This window comes from Mastigoproctus giganteus, chromosome 8 (genome assembly GCF_048544385.1).
Source record: "Mastigoproctus giganteus isolate SK-2022 chromosome 8, ASM4854438v1, whole genome shotgun sequence".
Lineage (NCBI taxonomy): Eukaryota > Metazoa > Arthropoda > Arachnida > Uropygi > Thelyphonidae > Mastigoproctus > Mastigoproctus giganteus.
Genome location: NC_143582.1, coordinates 182,845,686 through 182,870,580, shown reverse-complemented (window position 1 = coordinate 182,870,580; position 24,895 = coordinate 182,845,686). Strand labels below are relative to the sequence as shown.

At 37.3% G+C, this 24,895-nt stretch overlaps 1 protein-coding gene across 1 annotated transcript in view; it reads left to right on the top strand.

Moving 5' to 3' along the window:
- LeuRS (Leucyl-tRNA synthetase) overlaps nt 1-24,895 on the top strand; it is a 248,471-nt gene that overhangs the window by 67,038 nt on the left and 156,538 nt on the right. Inside the window, exons 8-9 of the mRNA XM_090379080.1 lie at nt 456-523; nt 17,545-17,770. Of these exons, the coding sequence (XP_090235206.1) occupies nt 456-523; nt 17,545-17,770 (294 nt within the window). The remainder of the gene's footprint in view (nt 1-455; nt 524-17,544; nt 17,771-24,895) is intronic.

Genomic DNA, 24,895 nt, shown 5'->3' with positions numbered 1-24,895 from the left:
TCTTTAATCAGAGATTCTGTAAAATTTTAATATAAAGAATCCACTCTTTCAGAAAAATAGTGATAAACTCAGTCTTTACTTATGTATCTCATACATTTGCAAATATTGGTATGTGGAAACTAGCATGTATTGCTTGCAATTTTTAATGGCTTCTCTGATTTAGCATTTGCATTTCATGCACTCTGATTTATCAGGGTATTTGTATATAAACTTAGCTTCAAGTGTATTTGTACCATAGCAGACTGCATACTAAATATTCTAGATTGTATTTTTGTTGCTCTGTATTTAAGGTTTTTGTTAACTGTAATCCCTTCTGGTCAATTATGATAGCAGTTAAAATGAAAAGTTACCAGTATTGAAATAAAATATTGCATTATCTTTTGTTGATGTATATTGACTTTAAATAAAAGAATTTGCCTAATTAAAGTATATTATGTTTTGCTATTTTTTTGAAGGGAGTTGGACCTCAGGAGTACACTTTGATCAAAATGAAAGTACTACAACCATTTCCTCCTCGACTTAGGTATGTTATGCCTTCATAGTTACAAAAGTTATTTCTTTTTTCTGTTTAATATTAGTATTCTCGGTAGTATAAAAATTATGCATGGAAGAAAGCTTAAACAACATCAGCCAAAAAAATAAATAAAATGGCACTACCTACTTCATTTGTTCATCCCATATAATAATAATAATTTATCCAACCCACTTTAAATTTATTCAGATTCTTTTAATTTATTTGCAATACGAAATGTAAGTTTGATTCCAATAATTAGTTACATTCTGGCTGCTATTTACATATTTATTCAATCAGAAATCAGCAGCAGAAATTCAGTTGAAAGTCTATGATCGTGACTGACAATGAATATCACATTTAGTAAATGAAAAAAAAAATTCAAATAAGACAAGGACTGGCTCTAAACAGTTAACCAAGGATCTCATCAGTTGATTTCTGAGGGAACACTGTGAAGAGAATTGCATAACATGGATATCTGGATAATTTTAACGGCTATGCATTAAAAAAAAAAGCCCAGCTAATATGGGCTTTTTGAGACATAACTGGACTGTTGATGACTGGAAAGCTGTGATGTAGTAAAGAGTCCAAAGTTTTCTGGTACTCTAATTGTGGCAAGTTCACAGGAGAAGCAATGAGGCATCGCATGTGACACTGACCCACCACACCAGCTTATATGGCACCTTGCAGTTTGTGCAAGGTGCCATGGCGCCTCCATAGCCACGTGGGAAGGAGCAGCAGTGCGTAGCACACGCTTCTTGATTAGACCGGGGTTCGAGCCTGTCACCACCAAACACGGAAGATGCGGAAAGGTCAGGGAATTGCTCCAGGATATGACTACCGCATATCCTGGAGCAATATGGCCTTAGTTGCTAATGCTCCTAAAAACCAAATAACAAACAAACAACAAGCAAGGTGCCATACAAGCTGTTGTGGTGAGTCAGTGATTATTTGAGGATGTTTTAACTGTTATGAAGTAGTCCACACTTGAAATGCTAACCAGGATGAATCACACTGGCTATACAAATATTTTGGATGATCTGATTGTGTCTTTTGTGGTACATTTGAGAAATGCTAATGATTTCAGTACTGTATTCCAGAATTATTGTCCATTCACAGGGCCTCTACTCCAAGGGGAACATGAGAGAATGGTAGGGCATTTAAATTGGCCAGCCAAGTCATTTGATTTAAATCCTATAGAGAAATTATGGTACTATCTTGAAAGGAAAGTTAAAACAGCAATAGCATCCACAAAATCTGAATGAATGACTGGCTCAATTGTTTTCAGAATTACTTAATATTGGTATAAACTATTTAAGGGATCTGGTTGAATCTCTACCAATGAAATTTGGTCCTGAGTACCAAGCGTGTGACTACATCGATTTTTCAAGTAATAACTAAAGTGCCTCTTCTCACAAAACGGTTGATTACTGAGAGTGTTAAAAGTTATTCCAATTTATAGTTATTTAATTTTGTTTTTCAAAGGAATGAATTAAACTTAAAAAAAGAAAAGAAAGACACCTTTCTTATTGTGTGTATGTGTATATATATATATATATATATATATATATATCTACCTGCCTACCTACCTACCTTTATTAATGCTAACTACTAACTTCTTATTGCTTGATCAGTGGTGGGGCCAGTAACCTGAGGGGAAAAGTCATTCTCCAGGGCTAAAAGGAGTAAAAATGGATGTAGAATACCTTCCTAATGTGCCAAAGAACTCAAGACATATGGATGCATACCATGCCAAACATGAAACACTTATTCCAAATAGTAACAAAAAAAAAAAAAAAAAAAAAGACATAAATAACAAAAAACAGTCTGCACTTCTGGTAATGGACTCCTTACACTTAGATCTGCCAGTGAGTAAGCTATCACCATTTATAATACAGAGATGTTTGGAAAATGCATCTGGACCTCCAAAAATTGTCAAATACCTTCAATCAGAAGACCCATTAATACAGACAAATGTGCCATGAACTTCTGCATTTCTCAGAGGAGGAGATAGTATAGGAAAGGTAGATCAAAGAAGTATTTATAGCTAGGCAGATCATGACCCAAAAAAGAAGGCAAATTAATCCTTAAAGTATAATACTAACTTTTGATACACCACCTAAGTTACCTCAACTGTAAAGTAATACAGACATCATTCTAAATCCATTATGATGCTATAACTGTTGGAAATATGGTCATTTTCAGACCATATACCAAGGAGAAGGTACTTGCCCAGCTGTTGCTCAAAAGGTCACTCTCAAACCAGATGCATATCAACCACTGTTGTGTGCCCGAATTGCAAAAGTCTACACAAGCATATTCTAAAACTTTTGAAAAGTGGAAGGTTGGAAAACAAATTCAAGAGTACAGGATTGAAAATAAAATTAACAAGGAAGTGGTTTCTCCTCAGCCAATATGTATTTATGCTACAGTCACACAAAACAAACAAAATTCTGTAATAATAAATAAATAATAATAACATGCCTTGGAATCAAATCCGGGGCATTGAGGTCCTACAACTGCCAGTATCATTGTATATAAGAAAAAAGGCCAAAAAAAAAAAAAAAAATATCTTGGATTAGATTTGCTTTCTCAATCAATAAAGAACCCAACTTATCCAGAAAAAGGTCAGACAACCCAGTGGCAAATTCTCTCCAGTTAATTACCCAGTCATGATCTGGAATAGACAAGAACTGTCTACTCCTGACAAAATTGCAAATACCCTTAGAAAAGCATATACTAAATTATCTGCAATAAGTGCATATGATCCTTTTCAAAGAATTAAAAACAGGGCAGAAAAATGTAAAACTTCAATACCCATTTAATTCTGTGTTATAATTAACCTCTCACAATGTTTGAATTATGATAATCGACCAGGAGATCAGTAATGCTGCTGGTCTTGATGAGCTTTACTATATAATTCTGGAACATTTAGATGAATCTGCAATGCATCTCTTATTAGTATTTTTTTAATTGAATATTCAGTGAAAATGCTTACCCCAGCTCCTGGAGACACTCATTTGTTCTGCTCCTTCCCAAAAAAGACCATTCTAGTCCTCATTATTACCAACCAATTTCTCTTGCCAGATGCCGCCTAGGGAAAACTTTTTAGAAAAATATTATACTTATTTGACTTATATGATATCTTGACTCTAAAGATCTGATGAATAATCACCAATTTGGCTTTTGCAAAAATAGATCCTCCTTAGACCTTATAATCAAACCAGAATCAAATATAAAAAATGAAAATGAGAAATTAACAGCTGGTCATGGTTTGCATTAATATTGAGAAAGCAAGCTACCACTACTACCTACTATCAATACTACCTGGCATTTTATGATTCTTAACAATATATTCCTTAGGATTACTTGGCAACCTTCCATGTGTAAGTCAAAATTTTTCTGCACAGTAGAACCTTTTGAGTTTGCTATCACAATACCTTTTCTCAAACCTTTGTTCAGGAAGCAGTAACTCTACAGTAGTGCAGTACTTTGCAGTCCAAATAAACAATATGACAAAATGCATTCCAAGCACAGTTGATTTATACATTTATGCCAATGTCCTTTCTATATCATGCACCCACAGAATGAGCTCCTTGGAGAGGCTGTTTCAGATTTAAAGAAGTAAAATTTTCTTCTGGATGCAGCAGAATGGATACAGACTATCTGAACAAAAAAACCAATTCAACTCATTTTTTCAAGAAGTATAAAATGCATCTTAATGAATAATTTACATGATTAGCCTCCTATTTCATGTGTTCTGTACCAATCCTTAATGAGGTCTTGTCAAGACTAAGATGCACCAATATGACTCTGCTAGAGAGTACATTAAGCTGGCTTAATACTATCCAATACAATGTCCTTAGGATTTCCCTGGCTGCTTTTAGAATTTCCACATTTCAAAGTTTATATATTGAAGCAAATAAACCCCCACTTCATCTTAGCAGGAAGATGCTACTGCTCAGTTATACAGTTAAAATTCAGAGTTGTCCATCTCATCCTCTTCATCCATATTGCTGACCGGGCTAGCCGGATGGGTAAAGTACCTGCCTAACAACCCAAAGGTCGTGGGTTTGAATCCCGCCTCAGGCTTGGATCAAAGTACTGCAAAAACCTTGGGAGGTGCATTATGGCCACAGAAGCTGATGTGCCAACAACTACCAAAAAAAAAAAAAAAAAAAAAAAAAATCACCCATATCTCTTTGATTTACAATGGACAATGCATTATAGAAATAAACCTGCCTAGTGGCTGCAAGAATGAACTCAGTGCTGGAATTAACATCTTGACAAGTTCTTTCAAGAAACAGATAAACCTGGTCTGCTGTAGATGCAGTACTTGCCAACTGTACATAACTGCATTAATCAATGCAGAAAGCTCTCCCTTGCAAGTCTTAACATTACACAGCTCCATAAAGTTCATTTTGCAAGACTATTATTTCGCAGATATATACTGATGGATCAAAATCTGATACTGCTATAGGTGCAGCAGTAGTTTTTCCAAAGAAATCTCAGTACAGCTTCTGATTAAATGCAGAAACTATACTTCTGACCTGTATGTGCTAAAATTAACAATAGAAAACTTTATCTAGTCCTCTCCCAATCATATAATATATACAGACTCTCAAAGTGCAACAGATGCAGTACAGTACTACTTCTACTTGTCCTACCTTGTTTGAAGATAATAAAGCACTCAAAACCTACAATTGGTATTATTATGTTTATTTCCAAACTGGAAAATGTACATAATGGAGTTAAACATTTTGTGGTATTTTCTTCCACTTCTTCAGTGACTGTAAAGACAGTAACTAAGGGTTATTATTATAGAATTCTTAAAATTTTTTTTAGAAGAATTAAAAGTTTTAGTAAATAAAACTTAGATCTAACTCGAAGAATTTGTTTTGGGATTAATTTTATATAGTAAATAACAATAAGTTATTATTGTAAGTAATAAACAATGTAAACACCAGCTGTCTGGTGTATATACAGGGTATCTCGAAAATACACAGCATAACTTCAGAAATGAGTTCCTCATATGTAGACAATAAAAATATTTTATTGGAATTGCTTGGTTTGTTCCGGAAATGCTTGGTTTCTGAGTTATTAACCGGAATGTCTTATCTCCCACAGGTGATTTCCTTCATCACAAGGTACTGACAGTATCTGGTGGTTTTCCATTCCGACCATGTACTCAAATCAGGAGCAAGCAGATATGCACTTTATGTACGGTTTGGCGGACAGCAATGCTCTGAAGGTTCATCTTTTGTACCAAGAAAGGTTCCCAGAACAAAGATGTCCAGACAGGAAAACGTTTGAAGGTATCCATCGCTGCCTTTGTGAACATGGGACCTTTACACCTTGTGCTGCCGACAGAGGACGACCAAGATCTACAACTCCTGAAGTAGAGGAGGAGATTTTGGATGTTGTGCATGCCACTCCTGGAATCAGCACATGCAGAATAGCAATACAACTGGCTGTTCAACTTTTGACTATTTGGAGAGTGTTGCGAGAACACCAACTGTATCCTTATCATCTGCAACGGGTACAGGCCTTGTCATCACCAGCAGATTACCCTGCGCGAGTAATGTTCTGCCAGTGGTTCTTGCAGCAGTGTGGTACAACTCCTCACTTTCCTGCCTTAGTGATATTCACAGATGAAGCACAGTTCACATGAGATGGAATCCAAAACTTTCACAATTAGCATTAGCATTAGTAGAGGCATATGATGCAAGAAAGCAAGCTTATGCAGCATCAGCCAAAAAAAAACCCACTTCCACTTCACCCCTTCTTTCATTCGAAATACCTGTCCAGCTGAGCCTTAAATTTATTTAGGCTATCACTTCCATGACAATGGATGGAAGTCTGTTCCACCAACCAACTACCCGCTGGCTAAAGGGAAATTTCCGCACGTCTATCCTACATCTGTCTTTCCTCAATTTGAATTTATGCCCTCTCAGGGTGCAATATGGCCTAGTTGCCAAAAAAAGCACCACAAAACCACCACAGCCCTCTCAGGTGATTATTCTGAGCAAGAGGAAGAATCCCATCAGCATTGAGCATGCTCAAACCATTCAAGGCTTTATACGCCTCTATCAGATCACCTCGCTGGTGCCTAGTCTCCAGACACTGTAATTTGCAAAACTTAAGCCTTTCTTCTTAAGAGTACCCCTTTGTTCCATTCACTAATCTTGTTGCCCTTCTCTATACTCGTTCCAGCAGCTCTACATTCTTCTTGAAGTGAGGCCTCCAGACCTGTATATAGTACTCAAGGTGTGGCCTGACCATTGCCTTATACAAGGGATTAATCACCTCCTTATCCCTGCTAGAAAAATTCCTATATATCATTGACAAGACACCATGAGCTACTCTTGCAGCCCGTCTGCACTGCTCAGAGAACTTCATATCTGCCTGCACAATTACCCCCAGGTCCTTTTCATTCTCTACCACTATCAGTGTAGTACCACAGAGTTGATACGTTGCTCTGGGATTGCTGTTTCCCATATGTAGTACTTTACATTTGTCAATGTTAAACTTTATTTGCCACCTCTCAGCCCATCTGCTCAACCTTTCCAGATCCTGTTGCAGCAACATACTGTCAGTAGTGTCCTTAACAACCCTGCCAACCTTTGTATTGTCCGCAAACTTGGACATTAAGCTTGATATACCATCATCAATATCATTTATAAATACTGAAAACAATAATGGACCCAACACTGAACCCTGAGGGACTCCACTAATAACATTAGTCCACGATGAGCAGTGTCCATTGATTACCACTCTCTGGCTTCTCCCCTTCAACCACCCCTTTATCCATAGCAGCAATTTGCCTCCAGTGCCACACTGCTCCAATTTGTGCAGCAGTCTTCCATGTGCAACAGTATCAAAAGCCTTTCTAAGATCCAAATATATAGTATCAAAGTTATTCCCTGCATCCAATGTTTTTGTGACTACATCGTAGTATCCAATCAAATTGGTCAGGCAAGACTTCCCCTTAACAAAACCATGCTGTGTCCGAGCTATAACTGAAGTCTTGTCTAGATGATCCTGCCGTGCTTCTTTAACCAGTGCCTCCATTAATTTTCCTGGAACAGAAGTTAAACTCACAGGTCTATAATTACTTGTGTCGGCCTTTGATCCTCCTTTGTGAATTGGGGTCACATTTGCACATCTCCAGTCTATGGGTACCTCCCCTGAGTCCAAGGAAGTTCTCCTAATTATGGCTAAGGGTTTGCTTACTTCCTTTGCTGCCTCCTTTAATATAACTGGATAAATCCCATCCACCCCAGGTGCCTTTCTTGTGTTTATCATCAACAATTTCTCCTCCACTTTACTCTCAGTTATTACAAGATTCTCTAGCTTACTGCCAGAGTTGAATACACCTCTGGCATTCCCCTCGCTGAATAACTCCTCATGTGTGAATGTCGATGCAAAATATTCATTTAGTTTGTTAGCTACCTGAACAGGATCATCAACAGTTGAACCATCGATATCAATTGGACCAATCTGGTTCATCCCCTTCCTTCTAGAGTTTACATAAGTAAAGAACTCTTTGCTGTTTTTTTTTTGCATCCCTTGCCAAAGATTTTTCGTAATCTGCCTTCGCCTGCCTAACCTCCTTTGTAACTTGGTTAAAGATCAACTTGTATCTATCATAGGCTTCTGTGTCATGTGTTAATTTATATGTATCCCATGCATTTTTCTTCTCTGTCATATGTCTCATTAGTTCATCTGACATCCATTTAGGCCTAAACCTTGAACAATATTTCTTAGTTGGTATGTAAAGCCTAGTAGCTTCCAAGATAAGTTCTTTGAATGCTTCCCATTTTGAATTTGCTGTTTGTAACATCTTCAGTTGGTCCCACTGTATAGAATTTAAATACTGTCTCAGACCATCGTAGTCGCCTTTACGAAAGCAATAACTCTTCCCTTTACCCCTGATGGTAGTTACCTCTTTGAGTAAATCCCACTTCAGCACACTGTGATCAAAGAAACCACTGAAGTGGTTCCTTTATCTACAGATTCTTAATGCATGAAGAATCACTACTGATAATCAAATCAAGATTATTACTCCCTCTAGTTGCCTCCTGAACATGCTGATAGAGAAAACAATAATCCAATAAATCCACAAAAGCCTTGCTAGTGTGTGAGTGGCCAACCCACAAATTCCAGTCAATATGTGGGAAATTAAAATCCCCCATTATAAGACTCTCTGATGTACTGGCCCACTGTATTTCCCTGTACAGTTTCTTATTATACTCAGAGTCCTTAGGCCTATAGCACACTCCTACTTTCAATTTTGATCTCCCAATGCTTATGTCACATCAAACTGACTCGACTGTGCTGTCCAGCTATGTCGACTGGCTTCACTTCCTTGGATTTTATGTGTTTCTTAACTAATAGCATAACCCCTCCTCCCTTCGTATCCTGTCTATCCTTTCTGTAGACGTTGTACTCCCCGAATTCCAGTTCTGCATTCCTTTTATCTCTGTGACACCACGTCTTTGATATCCCAACAATATCCACCTTTGATGCTTTGAGCAATACGTCAAATTCATCAAATTTATTTACCAAACTCCTAGCACTGGTGTACACGCAAGTATACATGCACCTGTTTCTATTCTTAGCTACCCTAACACAACCCATGTGTTTACTTGTACCACAATGACTCCCAGCAGTCTCTGAAATATCCTGCATCTTGTTTTTCAGTCTTCTGCTCATTCCAATAGAAGCAGTACAAGAATCACTTTCACCTCTGCCAGTGGCTATTGTTAATCTATTAGTCTTTGTATCCCCCCCCCAAGCTAGTAGTTTTCCGACCCACCTAACACTGCCTTGATAGCATCAGCAAATATTCTTGCACCCTTTCTATTTAAGTGTATCTCATCCCTGTAGAAGCAGTCTCTCCTGTTAACAAGTACAGTCCAGGCTGAAAAAAATTCTAGCATGTATGGGCTGAGGAAAATCCATATGCAATTCTTCCATCACATCACCAACTACAGTTCAGCTTCAACATCTGGGCGGGTGTTTTTGGTAATAAGTTATTTGGGCCCCATGTACTTCCAAACAAATTTACAGGGCAGGCGTACAGAAACTTTCTGGAAAACAACATGCCTGATTTCTTGGACGACACGCCACTGATCATTCGTCAGCAAGCACAGTTCATGCACAATGGCACTCCCACACATTTCAGCCACCTAGCCTGCAGTTACCTAAATCGAAGGTTTCCTGGTCGGTGGATAGGTAGAGGTGGACCAACTGTCTGGCCTTGATGCTCACTGATTTAAACCCACTAGATATCTTCTTGTGGGGCCATTTAAAGTCATTGGTGTTTTCGACTCTGGTAGCTCATGTGGAAACTCTCCGCAATCAAATTGTTGTAGGTTGTGAGACAATACGAAACATGCCAGGAATTTGGCGTTGTCTTCGCAAGTCCATGAGACGTCGCTGTGAGGCCAGTATTCAGGCAGAAGGTGGATATTTTAAACAATTACTATAAGGTGATGTGAACAGTTAAGTGTCATAGACAGACCTTCAAAACTCGGAAACCAAGCATTTCTGGAACTATGTTATAAAATATTTTTATTGTCTACATGTGAGGAACTCATTCCTGAAGTTATGCCGTGTATTTTTGAGACACCCTGTGTGTATAGAGTGAGAGAGAGAGAGAGAGAGACTGTTGTTTAGTTAATCTCGTCACCAGGTGATTTAGTGGATGATGCCAATGGGGGGTTATCTTTATAGTCTCGATACCAGTGTTTACTTGTGCTCTGAGGGTATCATTACTGCAGGTATTGGCGTAATGGGGATGTTGATACACATTTAAGGATATGTGATAAAAGTTAAATAAATAGAAATAAAAATTGTTTAAAGTAAAGTAGAATAAAATGAGATAAAATTAAATAAACAAGCTTAATTATATAATCTAAATAATACTGTCGGAAAACTTTACCAGTTAAGATCTTCTGTTTCTAGGAATTGATCTAGATCTGCTTCTACTTCTTAGTTTGGGGGGGGTTGCGGTTAAGAAGTTTAAGCTTAATTTTTTTAATTTGGGTTAGGACTCTATTCTTAAAGATATGTATATGATTGTTTTCGATCTGAATTCCCTTGTTGTGGTTAATGTTATCCATGGCTCCTATTTTTATCAGGTATATTACTGGACCCTGGTTGCAAGTCTTCCACTTACAGAAAGAGACGTCACTTCAAGTTTTTGCCAAATCTCTGTGATTTGATTTGTTTGGTCTTGAAGAAATTGGTATTATTCGCAATTCAAAAGAGGGTGTCTTTTTATAGACAGTTCAACATGAAAATTTTGAAAGATGTGTTGCTTCACGATGGGAAAATACATCATCAGTTCCTATTGTACAGTATGTTTATAACAAAGAATGCTATGGAAATGTGAACATGTTAGAGATGATCAGTTATGACCAGATGTTGGGGTTCCTTCTGTGTTGCAAGGAACAGCAGGGCAGTAGATCAGTACTACAGGAGAAGAGAATGGTTTGCTATTTGTTATCAAACTGGGACTCAAGCAATTTGTTAAAATGAATTCTTGTGGAGACACCTTCAAGCATACACAATCTGTTTCTAAAATTGTCTGATACAATCAGACAGTTATATGATTAATATCTTTCCAGATGTCAGTTGGAACTTGTGGATTGGCCACTCAATTTGCTGGATGACTGCTGTACCATTAACATGTTAAGAGAGAGAGTCAGTAAGAGAAAGCAGTATTCTTGATTTGGTTATCAGCAATGATTCATCATGTATTAAGAATCTTCAAGTACAGGAAATTTTTTGTGGCAGTGATCATGCCATATTGATGCGGAATGTATTCAAATGTATTCTACTGTCAAGGGTAAAGGGATGGTTCTTGTTTTTGCAAAGGTGATTGTAATGAGATGGGCATTTTTTAAACACTTTTCAGTGGGACCAACTGATATTTAAAAATGAAAATATTAAATGGGAAGTGTTCAGAGAAGTAATCATAGAGGCCACTTTATATCAACTATGATATCGTTTAAGGTTTAGACCAAAATGGACAGATGAGCTAATAATGAGACTAATAGCAGAGAAGAAAAGTGCATGTAATGATTATGAATTATCAAGTGATACAGGGTCCTACAATAAGTACAAACTGCTGTAGATTCAAGTTATTCGGGGAGTGATGCAGGCCAAGGCAGATTATGGGAAGTCTTTGGCTAATATTGCAAAGAACAGCAGTAAGCAGCATTCTTTTGCATATCTCAACAATAGAAGGAAAGACATGAATCACATTGGTCCACAGAATGTGAATGGTATAATTGCTGATGATTGTTGAGCCTGTTCATGAAGATTCATGATTAGATTTGTGAACTGGGTCATCATACTGATTGTGAGTTGAAAGAGAAATTGCTACAGCCAAAAGTAAATAGAGTGCCTAGGCTAGATGGAATCTATCCAGTTATATTAAAAGAAGCTGCAAAAGTGGAAGTTAAATATTTAGCCACCATAATGAGAAAATTCTTAGATTCAGGAGAAGTACCTACATATTACAGATATGCAAAATTTATAATGTATCTTCCATATTTAAGTAAATTTTTTTCCTACTAGTCTTTCTCAGTCATACAGGGATATCAATGGCCAGTTGGCTTTCTTATATGCAAGCCATATCTGAAAAAATGACCGTTTGGGATCCATAGTAGATGATGCCTTCCTGATGAAAAGATCATTGCATCTCCCCCCAAAATATTTCTTTGTCATCCTTCATATTTTTTGTTTTCTTCTTGAAGTGAGAGTTGATGTTTGCTTTTAGGTATACTCATGTTTGGAGTCCTTGGCTTATTCCAGCTGCAGTTGCATAGCCTTATGGAAGTTCTGTGCTGTTGTGCTTTCTGGAGTGAGTACTGCCCTTCATTTTCATTGTTTTTTTTTTTTTTTTTTTTTGTTATTGTTATTTTATTATATTTTCCTTTTTTCCCTCCAGACTAACTAATTACAGTGTGATTGCAGGCTGCAGTGGCACCTCGCAAGCATAACTCTGTTGCAACTTTGCAGCAAAATTCCCAAGCAGCCTAAATCTTAGTTGTAATTTAAATCAAAATTTGTTTGAAGGCAGAAATTACTAGGTGCTATGGTGACCCAGCACCTAGGATTTGTTGTGCCCCTGTTTTTGCCATAACCTTACCAACAGATGGCACCATATTTGCTTTCTTTGGTACTGTAGAGGTTTGAGATGTCCATATGGCACTCTCAACTTTGTTCTCTGCATTCATAATGATGTAGCTAGGTTTCATCTGATGTTATGAACTTTTTCAGGAAGTCATACCATGACCATTTTCCTCATTTCCAAAGATATCTTAATATACACTAGGAGCTTCTCGCTTTGCTCGCCCGTTCCCGCACACACTTTTCTAAAATGTAGAGGTATACAGAGTAAATCAAATCTTTTCTATGTAAAAGACACGCCTGTCGAGACAGGTCGATATCTAATCAGGAAATGACCTATGTAATTATTTGCCTGTGCATTTGTAGTATGCAGTATTCTCAAGGTCGAATAAATATTGCGGTAAAATTCCAGAACAGTGTACACCCTCCAACATGGCGGCAAGCAAAACAGTGGGAAAGCAGTGATTGACAAGTTGTGACTCCCGTATTTTGACAAACAGACAGGGACAAATCAGTGATTGGCAGATGCCACTACTTTCCCCACCCACTGTCCTCCTAGGTTGATATGCCTAGGGTGTTTTTCCCCACATTTACTGCTGTTTTTAAATCGGGAATTTGTTTTCCCATTTTAAAACAGCGGAATGAAGGGATAAACACCCTACCTAAGCTAAGCCTCCCCCTCCTCGACGACACAAAACAATCAGAAAAGGGAGGTGCCTTCACCTGTCAATTATTGCCATCTTCCTAGCTTTCATCGAAGTACCTGCCAGTGTATACTATACTGGACTTCAGCCAATATTGCTATGTAATATTGGCTGATTTATTTACCTGCGTTTACATAGGTCACTTAGGAAAAGGCCTTTTGCTTCGGGTTCCATAGTACATGAGAAATAACTTGGGAACAATCGGTGGACAACATCTTGAATGCCATATTCAAGGAACCGGCAGTCCCAACTCTACAAGAACAAAATCATCTTTGTCAAGAAAACCTGAACTACAATACACAAATCATGGAGCCCCCCTTCACCATGGAGGAGCTCAGTACTGCTGCTGCCTGGATGAGAAAGAGAAAACGTCCCGGCCTAGACATGATAGAACACGAAATACTTAAAAAAGTAATAGAATATACACCACAACCTGTTCAACAAATGCCTAGAGGTAGGGAAATTCCCAACAAAATGGAAAACGGCCAACATCAAACTTATCATCAAGAGTCCAACTAAGAAATCAGAGTGCCCTCTAATTTCTTAGTCGAATCCTTCAACACTACGAAGCAGCTGGCCTCCTAGCTGGGAATCAGTTTGGATTTAAACCGGGATCCTCCACAACAGAAGCCCTCAGAAACCTAACTAACAAAGTCAAAGAATGTGACAACAAATATTTCCTCGTAATAGCGATTGATTTTGCCAGGGCGTTCGACTCACTCTGGTGGACGAGCGTCTTGGGCAGACTCAGGAAAGCTAAAGTACCCATCAACCTCTATAAAGTCATAGAAACCTATCTCTCACAAAAAAAAATTGAGATAAACACTCCATACAAAAAGATCGCAAGAACAGTACACAGAGGATGTCCACAGGGGTCTGTATTGGGCCCACTCCTCTGGAACTTGGTATTTGATGAGTTCTTGAGAATAGAGGCGCAGTGGGGTGCAGGCCTTTGCAGATGACCTGATTTTGACAGTGCAAGCAAACTCCAGAGCCCAATTGGAAATCCTAGCTAATCAAACCCTGCAGATACTCCAACAGTGGACCAAGAAGAATTTCTTAACAATTTCACCGACAAAGACATTGTCGGCACTGCTCAAAGGAACCCTGCAACTGAGACGACCACCCCAGATTAAGATTGATGGACAGCTATCAAGTTTGCTAGTCAGCTAAAACACCTGGGTGTCATACTAGACAATAACTTATCCTTCCAACCACATCTCAAATTCCTAAGACAAAAGATCAGAAACTACTCTGCCATGACAGCTAGGGTCACAAGGCGAGACTGGGGTCTCAAAAAATGTACCCTAGCCTTATACTACAAGACAACCTTCCTCCCAATAATTACATACGCTTCAGCAATCTGGTATGACAAAACTGCCTTGGTCATAAATAAGAGAACCCTGGATGCAATTCAACGCACCATCCTCCTCACTACCACCCGTGCATGCAGAACGGTGAGTAACCCAGCACTTCAGGTGATAGCAGCAGTACTTCCACTTGATCTTGAAATCGCAAGAACAGGACTCCTCTACTACTTATCTAAGGGAATAACCACCACTTTCTTGGAATTTACAATAGACCCAACAAACAACCATAAGGCAGAAAAGATCCGGCTTCAGTCTCACCTGCTGCAGTTGTGGTGGGCAGAAACAACCAAAGGAGCAATCACCCACAAATTCTTACTGCAACTTGAAAAAATCTATCCAAAATCGCCTACTTGGTTCTTTCCGGGGTTGCAAACAACATACTTGCTAACTGGACACGGCCCCTTTAACGCAAAGTTAATAGACTTCGCCCTTGTAGAGGACCCATGCTGTACATGTGGAGAGATCGAAACCTGGGAACACCTCATGTACGACTGTCCGCAATACGAGGATCTCAGGTGCATTCTAATCACGAGTATAAGATACCTCCCCAGAGGGCAAGAGTTTCACCTATTGGATTCGGAGGAGGAATACAGAGCCCTGACCAACTTCGCTCAAGAACTCTTCTCAAGAAGGAGAACCCTATATGCAATACACCAGGAGTGAAAGGCAACCAGCCAGATAACAAAAAAAAAAAAAAACATCCTTTAGGACACACCCCAGAATGAAAATTATGTGGAAGCTACTATCTGTCTACCAAGAAACCCTGCCTATGTACCAACAAATATGAGACATAAATGAAACTGACAAATATACTGAATGAAGATAGAGAACCAAAACAAAGACATTCAACTTGGACGGGACACTATCCCACGAATGACTCTACTACCGGACTTATGACTACACTACAACTGATGCAGCCTCACTGCCATGTAGCCAAATGGCGATCTCTACCAGCTCCCTTGCCTGGTACCTTTTTTTTTTTTTTTTTCATATCCCTGGCAGGGGGGAGGAGGAGATGGTCTTCCTGTTTCCTCCCTATCGACCTCCCTATCGACTTCCCTATCGACCCCATACTTCTGTCTTTCCCGCCAGTCTTCAGTCTCTTCCCCCTACTCTGACTAATACGGCAGCATAAACCCCACACAACTAATCAAAATTAACAATTTCTAAACTGAAAACTGGACCACATTAACCCCTCCTGGCTTTTCTAAACTTAAGTGGCCCCGTGTTTTTTTTTTTTTTTTTTTTTTAGGTCCTAGCCACCGAAATCTCAGGAAATTAGGTGGCAGGACCTGCCAGAGTGCATATAAGCTACTGGGTTCCTGGTCTGCATCCACGGGTCGTAAGTGGGGCAACATTGGGCTCCAATTGAGGTTTAGCCACTAAACGACCAGAAGAACAACGGTACATGACATTAAACAATCCAAGACCCACACACTTAAATCTCTGGCATTTACAGCGTACTGTAACACACCACAATGTAAACTACGTGGAGATGGGGGAAACCCCTGGTGCCGCTTGACCCTAAACACACTTACACTTAGTACATGAGAAATATTGTTGCATCCAAAAGAGCAGGACTGAAATATTTACAAACTATACAAATATTTAGAATACTGTATTTACAAATTACTGAACTAGAGTATTTACAAATATACAATATTCATTAATATACAAAAAATGTTACAGTGGAATATCAAATGTTAGACAGTGGATCATGTGCACAAGATTGGTGAACGCTGCGGTGGCAGTTGTAAATAATTAATTGCATTTGTAGTGACATAATTTCCTCGCCGTCTTCTCCCATTGGCTTGAATAAATATCACTAGGAGGAAAACGTTTTAATGTATAGATAGATATGTTTTTTTTTCTGTCATCGTCAGTCTTTGGACCTATTATTACATTTATAAGAAGTCATCTAAAAAGGTAAACTGCAGCCATTATCAATCTGCTGCAGGATGGAAGCCTCTTTAATGATTCATGTTGAGGGAAGTCATCCACAGAAGAAGTCATCTGTGGTGTAACTGTTACTGAAAGATGTGCCCAAGATATCAGTAAGGATCTTCAGTCATACAGAAATCTTCATGCACTGTAGCAATAGTGTTGATATTTTTTGAATAATTTATGCAGATACTTGAAACATCTGGACCTGGACTTATTGAGTTGCATCAGTATTACCACATATGCACATGCTTATTTAAAAAAGAATTCTGTATAGCAATAAATTAGAAATATTTGGAAGATTAATGTATTGTGGGTGGAATGTTACATGGCTGTTCATTGAAGATGAAATTTATGGTAAGGAGATACAAATAAGACCATGTGAATGCATTTAAAGTAACTTATTGTAAGTGCAGCTACAAAGGTGTGTACAAAGTTTGCAACTACCACATTACCAAATGGTGGGATTTGAGATTCAGTGTTCAATCTGCTTCTCAGGCCGGAAAGCATTTTAAAGAGTATGTGACCAGTAGTAATTGCAGAAACAGACTGTATTACATCATTCTTTGAACCTTTGGATTGAAGGGAAGATTCAAAATAAGATCTTGGAAATGTCTCGATTACAATAGTTACTTTATTTGTACTCATGGTTTTATTAGTATCTCCTGGCAATTAATTTTGGAAGATTTTTATTATTTTTAAATTTGAATTTTTTTTTAGCAATCCTTGTATATACATTTTATTTTATGTTATTTATTTGATTGGTAAGGAACATAATTAATTTATCAATTTTATTTTTTGTATTAATTTTTAAAATACTTTATGCTCTATTTTAATTTTTTTAATAAAATTTAACATTTTTTTTATTTTACAGTTTTCTCTCAAGTCATTCACTTTTTCTTGTTGCTGCAACTCTGAGACCTGAGACAATGTATGGTCAGACCAATTGTTGGGTAAGGCCAGATATGAAATATGTTGCTTTCGAATTAAAATCAGGGGATGTTTTTATATGTACCCAGCGTGCAGCTCACAATATGAGTTATCAGGGATTCACCAAAGATAATGGTCAGGTGAATGTGTTACTACAACTGGAAGGAAAAGTAAGTGGGAATGAAAAATGATAATTGGTTTTGATCATTGTAATATATTTTCTGTATTTGGTTTTATCCTTTTACCAAATTTATTATATTGTATGTATCAATATGAATATGTGCATTAACAAAATATGTGCTTTGGAATGCACATTTGCTGCACTTTTTTACTTTTTGTTTTGTTTATTCTCTTTCCTTTTTCTTTTCATATTTTTTGCTATTTCATTTCTTTGTTTTGTTCATAACTGCTATGCTCTTAAAAGTCTCTTCAATCAGAGTTTTAGTTTGCTAATCTCAATTAGATGAAGTAGGATGTTTCTACCCCCATAAGTTATTTGAGATTTTTCATCCCATAAAACATGCATATAGGCCTGTGAATACATGGCATCTACCAACATAATACACAATAAAAATACATTTAGTATCATATGAATCAGTGGTTTTGTTACATATGCATGGATAAGTGAATATGTAACAAAACCATTGCTGGGATAAGACAGACAAATGCTGAGTATGGGAAACCACTAGAAAAAAAGAGTTAAACATTTAGGCAAAGAATTGTTTTGTGCACAAATTCAAAAAGAAGAAAATGAATCAGAATGGTCCCTTGATATAATTGGAAAGCCCAGTGGCAGATGAGTTGAATAGGTACTTTACAATGATCTTTACAGTTGACAGACCATTCAAAAAAACTTGGGGGGAAGATCAGTAACAAGTAGTTAGGTTAGTGTAAATTAAGGAATCAATCTCAGCAAAGTGTAAATGGAGTAAACTACTGAATCCAAGCAAAGATAAGACTCTAAAAGTGGATAGTATATATCCTGTTATACTAAAGAGGCTGCTTGTGACTGTGTCATCCTGTTGAGGATGTCAACAAGATCATTATTAGACTCTGGGGAAATCCCTTGAACTGAAGAAGTGCTAATGTTTCCCCAGTCCACAAAGGAGAAGGAGCGAAAGATGGGATGGGCAGCTATAAACAAGTGAGTTCAACTTCAGTGGTAGTAATGATCATGGAATCTGGTTAAGGATATGATGCTGGATCATCTCAATAGGAATGATATCCTTAATCAAGCACAGGATGGGTTCTTGAAGTCTTGACCAACTGATCTAGTTAATTATTATGATAAAGCCATTGAATAGTTGGATGCAAGAAACAAATTTGACATTATTTAATTTGACTTCAGTAGAGCATTTGATACAGTTTCCATGAAAGATGATTATTATATAAACTGGAGAAAATTGGGATTAATGGCAAAATCCTTTGTTGGATGAAGGGCTGCTTAAAAGATAGCAGGTGGAGAATAGTCATCAATGGACACAGGCCTACTGCCACAAGAATGAACTCAAGGTCACCACCATACACAGCGTATTTAAGAAGTAGGAAAAAGAGGGTGAATGCAGATATTTTACTTCTGCTACAGACCAAGATTGAAATAGAATCGGAATCAATTCTCTGCAGGCGCCTCCGTAGCCAGGTGGGAAGGAGCAGCAGTACGTAGCACACGCTTCTTGATTAGACCGGTGTTCGAGCCCGTCACCACCAAATACGGAGGATGCGTAAAGGTCAGGGAATGACCACCGCATATCCCAGAGCAATATAACCTTAGTTGCTAATGCTCCTAAAAACCAAATAACTAACTAACTAATTCTCTGCATTGTTTTGTTATACATTTATATGATTAATTTTAAGCAAAAGTAATCTAAAAATCAAAGTACCAAAATCACCCCTTTACTTATAAAATAGACTACATCTGGTGATGACCTTAAGTTTATTCTTATGGCAGCCTCTGGGTGAACCATTGTAGAAAATGGAGTCCCTCAGTAGCAAGTGGAGTCCTTCAGACATCAGTGTTGGGGGCCACTTCTGTATTTTATCATCCTTAATGACATTGATAAGGGAGGGTAGGAGAAATTGTCAAAGTTTGCTGATGATTTAAAGATAGAAAGAGGGTTTAATGACCATAAGCAGGCCATTTTGCTTCAAAATGACTTAGATTAGTTGCACATATGGGAAATGGCAACTGACATTTAATAGTTGGATGCAAGAAACACATTTGACAATTACCAAATGTAAGGTTTTTTTCACCTACAAAACAGAAATCAGTCAGTTAGACCTGAAATATTCCGTGTTTATCATTGTTATTATTACATTATACTATTTGTTACATTTAAAGAAAATTTTCTGCTGTTTTTGTTAAGTTGCATCCTTTCTTAGTAAACTGACCTATGGACCACGCTGTACAACACACTTTACACTATGTTTGCTAATGGAAATTAGTATCCAGTTGATTGACAATATTTTGGGCATAAAGATCAGTGCAGCTAAGATAAATACAGTTTACCTAAGTAATATATTTCAACTTAAAAATAAAACTATGGAGCAACATTTTTAGGCCACTTGTGGAATCTTCTCATCAGGCCAGAAAAGGATTATTAATGCTAGTAAAGGCTAAAAGATCAAAGAAAGCCAGGCTTTTGCTGCATTAGGGGAAGAAAAAAAAGTTTATATAATCTATTCATATAACCTGTTGTAAGATTTGAAAATCTTACAAAAATAAATTTTTTTATTAAGACTTTGGAAGTTAGTTTTCCTTTGGATTCTTGCCATTAGTAGGATAAAATGGTAATATCCGCAGTTTCAATAACAAGAATTATTCAGTAAGAATTATAAAATTAGTGGGTAGTAGAAATGAAAACAGAGCCATTAGCATTAACTTCCGTTGTAAGCAGGGAATAGACGGAGAATACTACGGCAAAACAGCATGGGGTTTGGCGCGACAAACAAGTTAATGTTTATGCAGGGTCGAAATAGTAGGGGAAATTTACTGAAAACCCGAAGTCGGTTCTTAAGCAGCACACACAAGTTTCCAAAGATAGATGCTGTGGTCACTAATGTCACTTTTTTGGTTTTAGAACGCTATGGAGACAAGGCGTTATATGTGAGGGGTAGAGTTGTTTTTGGACAATCGGCAACATCAAAGGGTACACCGGATGGCTGCAGATCCAGCAGGTTGTAAAAAAAAAGGGGAGTATTGATCACGTGCTACTGGGCTGGCGGAATAAGGGGTTTTTCCAACAAATGGAATGAGATAAAATGCGAAAGGAGATATAACATTGGAAGAAATCACTGGGAAGAGGCGTGGCAAAATCGGCACTAAGATGAAGGAAAAAAGGCCGTGAAAGGATTGGAAAGAGACACAAAGTTGAGATTTTTGTGAGGTGAGTAAACATGTTTGTTTGGTCAGTGCTAGTAAGAATGGGTTAGTCATTGAGAAAGTCAGCGTTTTTTGAGTGGAACATAGTCAATGTTGGCTCTTTGGAAAGGTCTAGGAGTTGGGAAGAAATATATGAAGATAAACGAGTCTCTCACAAGAAAAAGGTTGAATCAAATCAGCCTGATTTGATTCAATCTTTTGATTCAACAAGATTCCTGAAATCTTGGAAAGCAAAGTGCTGGATCGGATGGAATCGGAACCCCGACCGACATGAAAGTAGCCATTCCGGAACAGGAGAAGTGCATCAAGCGGGCTGAATAAATGAAGCCGAAACATGCCTGGCAGCCCTACTACCTGTGCCAAATTCTTCGAGAATAGTAAGACGCCGCCCCAGACGGTGAAGATAAGCTGTACCTGATAGGAAGGATGAAAGATGACGCCCCGCCGAGTTCTACAAGTAAGTCGCTAGATTGTAGTAGTACCTTCACATACACAAAGAACTGTAGAAACCCAGTAAATTGGTCAGCAGGACTTTAGAAATACCTAATTGTAAAGATAGTTTAGGGAAGAATCAGGAAGGAAGAACATTAAAAAGGGAGGAATTTATTAGATATAAGATATTTAGAATGTTGGATATATGACATGTAGAAAGGGAAAGAATGGAATTGATATTGCTTGTTTAATTGATGCAGTATTAAGTATATGTAGAAAGGAATGGAATGGAATTGATATTTCTTGTTTAACTGATGCAGTATTATACATGTAGAAGGGGGCAGAATGGAATGGATATCTTTTACTAATGGTATTTAAAGGATGCAGGATTAAATATATCTAGAAAGGAAGGGATTGATATCAGCTAGTATTGATTTTACCTGATGTATGATTATAATATATATATATATACACATGTAGGTGAGACTAAATCATGTTGTCTTATGTATGAATTCAAATTTTTTTGGTTTTAATATGCTCATGTAAATATGTATAATAAACTGATTTTTTATATACAACATGTGTGTGTCTTTTGTTGTTCTGGGCACAAGCCTATCCAAGGGAATTAAACACATATAAGAGCTTTTCCCCTTGAACTTAGAATTTTCTGTGAAGTAATAGTCAGATGCGCAAGTGGGGAGTTATTTAAAAGGGGATCTAATCACAAGGGGATAGATAAATAAATAAATAAAAATATACAAATATAAAGTATATGTAATAAAAAAAGAATTTTCATAAATCCCCCCCCCCACAATGTATCTACTCTCATCATACTCTGTGTGTTGTCACAAGGAATCAACCCAGCTGTTCCTTATTTCACCAGACAGTCAGTCCCAGATACCTAGGGAGGCAGTATAGGTGTTCAATTCTTATATACTGCTCTCCCATTGACCAACTATATACTTCCTAAAGTCCAGTCTATTATTTTTTCCAATTTTGTTCCCTGATTTTTGCGTCCCTTTATAATATGAAGTGCAGTTTAATGTCCTGTCTGAAAGGTATTAGAAGAATCCAGCTGGGAGGCATTGAGAGGTGTTTGGTGAATAAGAGGAAATTTACCAAGATCATCAAAGCAAGAGTTAGAGGAGGAGTAGGATATGAATAAGTCAGATATATTTTAGATGAGGATACAATAGTATCAGAGGTGGACAAAAGTTCTGACCAATAGTTTTGGCCAGAGACTAGAAGACTTGACTATCAGTTGGACAAGAAGCCAGTTTCCTACTTCAGCCTTCTCAAAATAGAATTTGGGCTTGATTAATAACTTTTACAATTGTTGTGAGCTTGATTTTAGGCAAAACGTAAAGCTGGAGAGTTGGATACAAGCCAACTGTGATATACAATATCCTTAACTGGAATACCTCATTGAAAAACCATAGTTTAGCTATAGGAATGAGAGTAGGGTGGAATGAGGAATAAAGATTTTATCTTACAAGAATAATTTCACTGATGCAATCTGTGCAGATATTAGTATAAGAATATCTGATAATAATTTAATACAGAGGAAAAGAGGAATGAAAATCATGCAGACCATCCCTCACAGAGGCTGAAAATGGCTATTAGAGAGAGACAATTACCACGTTGTGATCTGAAGTGCCTAGAGGATCACTGTCATTGACTGTATTGACATTGACTTTGAAGAGTTGTTCATGAGGAAAAGGTCAGTGGTGTTAGGAGTGTGTTAAGGATTGTCTGGTATTCTATTATGCAAATGGGTTGTGTGAGATTATTAGTAATGACAATGTCTCATCTCTTTTAGTTGCATCCATGCAACTATAAAATCAATGCTGGCTGCAATTGCAAACATTAAAATTATCAAGGAAAATTACTTCACCATTAGGAAAGTTAGTTCGAAGAAAGTAGAGTTTTGAAGAAAGTCAAGTTCTGGGCGATTTTAAATAGGTGATCTTTCGAATTTCAACAAGTCACACATTTTAGCCAGAAATAGAAATGGAATGAGATTCCTATATATCATTCAAATCAGTATATATGTGATATGCATCAATAGTCCAAAGATTGTTTTGTTAATAATATTATGCATTCTTTTAAAAGAGTCTAGCTCAGCCATGCAACCACCTCAGGCTGGCAAACATTTGAGTGCACTAGCCAAACAAAATCCAGTATAATAGGCATTGCCACCAGTACTAAATATTCCAACAAGTTCCTCATAACATGAAAACAGAATCCGAAAGCAGAATACCCAGATGCACCAGCAGAATTACAGCTATAAATTAAGAATATTCCCACTCGTTTCCATTATAACTCCAAAACATGGAATATTGATAAAGACATTTGCACTGTCTGAAGTAGTTAGGTGGATACCATGGAACACTGCTTGATCAGCACTGACACTACTACCTCTGTTTCATTTCTCTTCTACAGTTATTCTAAAACTGACTCTTTATACTATTGTTTTCAATTTACCATTATGATAGCATCATGTCAACGTAAGTCTTAATTTTATTTTGTAAATATAAATATTTTATGACATTCTTGAAGTTATATTAAGGACTAATAGTAGTAGTGGCGGCATGTGATGCAAGAAAGCATGTGCATGAGCTTACGCAGCATCAGCCGGGGGAAAAAAAAAAAAAAATCACACCATTCCCTCCAAATGCCTGTCCAGTTCCTCCTTAAATTTATTCAACTTATCAACTTCCACAACTATTATATTGGATTAATGTATGATATCACAATAGTGTTTATATATATATAATTGTTTATTGCCATCCAATAAAGTAAGGACATACCCCAATACAGCCAAGCTAGAGGAGTTTACATAAATTAAATGATAATGATAGCCTATGAAATAGGTAAATGTGAAAAGTTTGATACAAGTGAATCTAAAGTAATTTTTCTGTACATGTTATCTTGAATCCAGACATAAGGAACAAGATTGAAACAGGTGACTGGTTTGACAGAGTGGTTCTGATAGTCTTGGATGGAATTTGACAATGAAAAAATTACCAGATAAGGAAGTCATTTTGGCCAGTGATCAGTGTTATAAAACACTGAACTGCTTTATATTGCCAGCAAACAGTAACAGTCAATACTTTAGTTTGTTGGTACAGTTGATGTCAAGAAGACTCAGTAGGACATCCAAGTTTTACATTTAACATTCTGATGAGAAAATATTTGGCTGAAATGATAGGCCAAAGAATGGATTTCAAGGCAAAAAACAAATTAATGATGCATGGAGGAAGTGAGATAGGATCTAGATGGCAAAATATTTCTGTGTAGTGTTTGGATTATGAAAGAGAGAAAGATCACATTTCATAAACCAAAATGCTGTTAGAATTCTTGACTGACTTAAGATTTATGCAGTGAATCCAGATGTGTTCCCAGATGTATCAACCATTTATATTGTTGTTTAAAAATATTAACACCAAGCCTATTAGAATCAATTGTAGCTGTTCTTCAGCAA